A 5,593-nucleotide genomic window follows, 5' to 3' on the forward strand; every position below is an offset into this window, starting at 1 on the left:
AGTTTGGTGCTGTGGGGCACACGCGGTCATTGAAAATCGGTCATTGACCTCCAACGAGATCTGGAAGCCACACACCACAGGCCTAGATGACTAAACCGCGGGGAAGCCTTTGTCTGCGGCCAAGGACATTGTCCTGAGAGACCTGGTGTGGCTGCTGCTGCTGAGGGTCGTCCTGCCTCAAACGCTTCATGTTCAAACAAGACGTTTTCTGAGAATAAAATCAGCTGTCCCAATTTTTTAAAAATATTTTTATTGATTTCAGAGAGGAAGGAAATGGAGAGAATAATAGAAACATCAATGATGAGAGGGAATCATTGATCAGCTGCCTCCTGCACACCCCCTACTGGGGATCAAGCCCACAACCCGGGCATATGTCCTGACCAGGAATCCAACAGTGACCTCCTGATTTGTAGGTCGACACTCAACTGCTGAGCCACACCAGCTGGGCAGTTGTCCTGATTTTTAATAACATTTTGTCATTGAATATTTTGAGGGCTAACTCCTCACGGCATAGGTCCTTCCCTACTACACAATTAAATCTTCACAGGGAAATGTCACCATTCAGAATGTCAGTCGTGCCCCCCTCCTCCCAACACATCTGAGATGATCTATGTTGGAAGACTTGAGCTCTGCATTTGATGATTGTGGTTGCATTTTTTAAAAAAAAAAAGTAGAACACCATGCTCGGCACAGCGGTGTGTTTGTAAATGCTTGTGGGTGGGTGGATGGATGGATCTACAGACCAACGGACAGACAGATGGACAAGTTAGATGGATAAATTGAGGTGTGGATGAGTGGATTGCATGGATGGATGGGTGGATGGATGGATGGTCAGATGGTCATGGTTTTGAATTATGTTACTTTTAAGCCAACATCTGATTAGTAAGGTAATGGATTATTTATATTAAAACCTCATTGCGTCCTCATTTACAAATTCGTTCATAGAAGAATGCTATTGTACATAGTCAGACTTTGATCACTCCCAAGCAGTAGGTACACATGTCATCACATACAGATTAGATAACAGGGGGAAAAATACCCTTGGAAAATCGGTCATTGACCTCCAACAAGATCTGGAAGGCACACACCACAGGCCTAGATGACTAAACCGCGGGGAAGCCTTTGTCCGTGACTAAGCTGCCATCCACGAGGGCATCGTCCTGGGAGACCTGGTGTGGCTGCTGCTGCTTCGCAGTCACAGCGCAGGGGGAGGGGTCAGGCTCACCTGGGCCTGAAGGCCAGGCTTCCACCCTCCCCCTGCAGCCTGGGCAGGGCCCTCGGCCTCCTCAAGTGTCAGCTTCTGTATCTAAAAATGAACACAGCACCCTAGCTGTTTTGGCTCAGTGGGTAGAGCGTAGGCCTGTGGACCAAAGGGTCCCGGGTTCGATGCAGGTCAAGGGCCGGTACCGCGGTCGCAAGTTCCCAGGCCCTGATGGGGCTCGTGCAGGAGGCAACCAATCAATGAGTTTCTCTCACATCAATGTTCCTCGCTGCCTTTCCCTCTCTCTTCCACTCTCTAAAAATCAATGGAAAAATACCCTCAGGTGAGGATTAACAAAAATAATCATGAATAAAATGAAAATGAGGACAGTGATTCCTAGACACACACAGGGCTGGCGTGAGGACTCACTGGCATGGTGTGTGCAGAGGGCTCAGCACACAGTTGGCGCTCAATGGGGAACCCTTGGGATTTGCCCGGTGTTCATGCTTTGCTCTTTCGCTCTTCAGGGCATGATCACTTTAATCTTGGCCACTGACATGGCCAGGCACGCAGAGATCATGGATTCCTTCAAAGAGAAGATGGAGAACTTCGACTACAGCAACGAGGAGCACATGACCCTGGTGAGTAGGCTCGTTTCGCCTCTGGGGGCGGGGGAGCTGGTGAGGGAGTCCTTCCCTCAGCTCAGACCAGAAACCGAGAAACCACAACTCCTACTTGCCTTGGAGGGAGGTGCCGATAAAGCTGGTTTTCAAAGGTCCCAGTCTCACCAGGAAGGCCGCCTGCTGGGAACCTCCCCCAGTAAAGCTCAGTCGTGGCTACGGGCAGCATTTTTGCACGCTCCCTCTCATTCTGGGGTGAGGATAGTAAGCGGGTGAAAGCGATTCATCTTGCTCTGGTTTCCTGAGAACATAGTTGGCTCTCCCACAAAGGACGGCCCCGGAAAACATGCTGAACCCAGCCTTTCGGAGGGCAACTTGGGGACCCGGTGGCCCAGACCTGAGGCCTTGATTCAGCTCCCCTTAGGACGGCCGCGCCCTGCTGGCCCCAGCCTGCTGTCGGGGGCAGCGTCCCCCCGAGGCCTGCCAGGCAGAGCCCTATTGCCTGTGGCCTACCGCCCGACTCCTCTCACAGGAGACGAGAAAGGCCTGGGTCGGTTCCCAGGAAGCCATGGGGCAGGGCGACGAGGGAAGGACTGAAGGGCAGCGCTCACCTGGAGTTGAGCCAAGTCAGGTTCCCCAAGGCCCCCTCCTGGAAGAGCAGCCCAGGCAGGTTCGGGGCCCACAGCCGGGCTGGACCCGCACCAGACTGAGTGGCAGCCAGCACTGACCTCAAACACTGGCAAGTCCAGGTGACAGTCGCTGGGCCTGGAGCAAGTCATTGGTGCTGCAGCCGGTCCCAAAGGCACTCACGTGGCTGGTTCGGGTGGAAACGCTCTGGCTGAATCCTTGGGCCTAGCGAGTCTCCATCCGAGGGACCAAATGCATGCCCAGACCTCACCAGGCTCAGAGGGAGTCGGGTGTCCTGGGAGGACCAGAAAGGCACCCAAGTAGGGAACTGCACAAACGAGATGTGGCCGGGCACAGGGCGGCACTGGGGAGCTGAAATCGGGGGCTGGGGTGGCCAGGAAGGCTGGAGAGAGGGGCCAGAGCAGGACCTGGAAGGACGCAGCGGGAGAGGAGGCTTCTGCAGGGTGGCGGCTTTGTCTGGGTTCAGAGGCAGAGAGCCCGGCTAGCACAGGGAAGACCCGGGCCTGGAGCAGGGGCAGAAGCTAATGCCACCTCTCACATTCGGGCAGTCTTGCTAACCCTGGGCTGCGGGGGACGGGAGGAATCTGCGGTTGCCCATCCTATTCAGGGGTTGGGGCGCCAAGGCTACGCCCTCGCAGAGTTTACGTTCACCCTATATTTCTAATGTGCCGCTTTGTCACTGGGGGTCCCAGCACTATCCTCTCCTATTACCCTTTTAACCTCTGATTCCTAACGTCACATGACTGAGAGTCTGGAAGCTTTGGCTAGAAATAAATGATCAAGATTCATTCAAGGATCTTAGGATTTGCCAACCAGAAACACAGCTAAGCCAAAACCCAGAAATGTCCCGGAGAAGGAAGAAAAGCTAAGAGTAGTTGTAGCAAAGTGTACATTCTAGAGAAGGACCAGTCTGCATTTTTAGCCCTCGGATTGGTCCAGATGGTCTGGAGGATGGACGCCAGGAGCTCTGGTCATTCACTGATACCAACAATACAAGTAACGGGACCAAATGAATAGAAAAAAAAAATTCTTGAGTTCTTCTTAGTCCTTTGAGGTGATCAGAGGATTACCTGCAGGTCTGCTGTATGTCCTGGCATTGACACGGGACCGGAGAGTTCAAGTGCAAGTTCCCAGCTGGTTAGAACAAGACTAGAATCATCTCCTCCTGCCGTAGGCAACGTGATTTTAGTAATTTAGCAGCTTGGCTGTAGTGGCTCCATTATTCATCGCTAACGATGCCTCTCTACACTTTTTCCTGTCTCTTCAATAATCAAGAACTTCATAATGTATATTCGTATGACAGAAGGTCCTCGTGTTAAATGGGCTGTTCTACCACTCAAGGTCCCGCCGAGAAAGCATTCTGAACCCTAGCCGGTGTGGCTCAGTGGATAGAGCATCAACTTGTGGACGAAGAGTCCCAGGTTCGATTCCAGTCAAGGGCACGTACCTCAACTGCAGGCTCCTCTTCGGCCCGGGCCCTGGTCAGGGCACATGCAGGAGGCAACCAGTCGATGTGTTTCTCTCACCTCGACATTTCTGTCTGTCTTTCCCTCTCTCTTCCACTTTCTCTAAAAATCAATGGAAAAATATCCTTGGGTGAGGATTTTTTAAAAAAGAAAGAAAAACATTCTGATCCTATGGGGGTGAAGTGACGCGCCTCATCCTCCCCAATTGAGGCTGAGGGTCGAGATGCAGACCACCAGGGCCCCCACCACAGGCGCCCTGGCTGAGCCGTGGAGGGGCAGCCGCGCTCAGCCCCGTCCACAGCCCCGCCCGCTCCTGGGGGCCAAGTCCAGCCCAAACAGCGTGGGCTCCGGTCTGCATGTCATTGCCTGACCCCAAGCCTCTCCTTGCAGCTGAAGATGATTTTGATAAAATGCTGTGATATCTCCAACGAGGTGCGTCCGATGGAAGTCGCAGAGCCTTGGGTGGACTGCTTATTAGAAGAATACTTCATGCAGGTAAGAGCATTTTACGGGAATATTTCATGCACAGCAGTCACACCTCCGGGCGCTCTGCCTGGCCCCTTACGTGAGGCCCAGTTTGAATCGCGGCAGGCGGGTCACAGTGGACACAGACGGGTCGGCAGAAGTGCCTCGCGCCCCCAGAAAGCCTTCACAGCAGGCGCACAGCCCACAGGAGCGAGGCTGGCATTTCAGGCCTGAGAGGCGTGGCTGCCTGCGAAAGCTAATGCTGTGGAACTGCCGCCTGTCACCACTAAGTGAGCCGCTCTGAGGGGCACACGTGTCAGACAACGGCCTGAAGGTCAAGAACTGCAGAGACAGGAAGGGCTCCCGGGGCGGCCGGGGCAGCTCTGATGAGCCGGAGGGGTGTCCACAAGCTGCTTCTACCACGGCGCGTTCTTGTGACCCACTTCATTGGCCTCTGCCTGTGCCCTCCCCTCAGTACTCCCCCCTGGCCCTGCACGGCCCTGCACACCCGATGTAGCACTCAGAACAGCATCGTCTTTTCAAACAATTGGTAATTGTTATTACTGATTTACATAACGCACCGCGGTTGGGCTGGCTGCGGCATATTAGCTCATATTTCTCCTCCTCGAAGAACAGTGATCCCCAGAGCCCCCCAAGTTCCCTGCGTGTTTCTTTAACGCTGTGTCTGCTACACTCCCCAGAGCGACCGCGAAAAGTCGGAAGGCCTTCCCGTGGCCCCTTTCATGGACCGGGACAAAGTGACCAAAGCCACGGCCCAGATTGGGTTCATCAAGTTCGTCCTGATCCCCATGTTTGAAACAGTGACCAAGGTGAGTGACCATCACCGCACCCGGGGCGACACGACAGACAGTGAGAAACACGGAGTGCACAGCTGTGCACACGCCGTGCACGCACGCTCACACACTCGCCCACACGCTCACACACTCGCCCACACGCTCACACACTCGCCCACACGCTCACACACACGTGCATGTGAACTGTAACTGCCCGCTGGACACCCCACCTGAAGCCCCCCCTCCACCTTAACACCAACACGCCCAACACTCTCCCCCCACCTCCCCACTTGCCCTCCCGCCTCCTGCTCCCCCAGCAGCACACCCACAGAACCTCCCGCTTCCCCTTCCTGCTCCACCACGGCCAGCCTGCTAGTCCCCACAGAGACCTCCTCCACA

General features: G+C 54.5%; 1 protein-coding gene across 1 annotated transcript in view; it reads left to right on the top strand.

Annotated features, from left to right (window-relative positions):
- PDE9A (phosphodiesterase 9A) overlaps nt 1-5,593 on the top strand; it is a 73,647-nt gene that overhangs the window by 63,629 nt on the left and 4,425 nt on the right. Inside the window, exons 14-16 of the mRNA XM_015568868.1 lie at nt 1,729-1,842; nt 4,326-4,430; nt 5,102-5,230. Coding sequence (XP_015424354.1) covers nt 1,729-1,842; nt 4,326-4,430; nt 5,102-5,230 — 348 coding nt within the window. The remainder of the gene's footprint in view (nt 1-1,728; nt 1,843-4,325; nt 4,431-5,101; nt 5,231-5,593) is intronic.

The sequence above is a fragment of the Myotis davidii genome, unplaced genomic scaffold, assembly GCF_000327345.1.
Source record: "Myotis davidii unplaced genomic scaffold, ASM32734v1 scaffold512, whole genome shotgun sequence".
NCBI lineage: Eukaryota > Metazoa > Chordata > Mammalia > Chiroptera > Vespertilionidae > Myotis > Myotis davidii.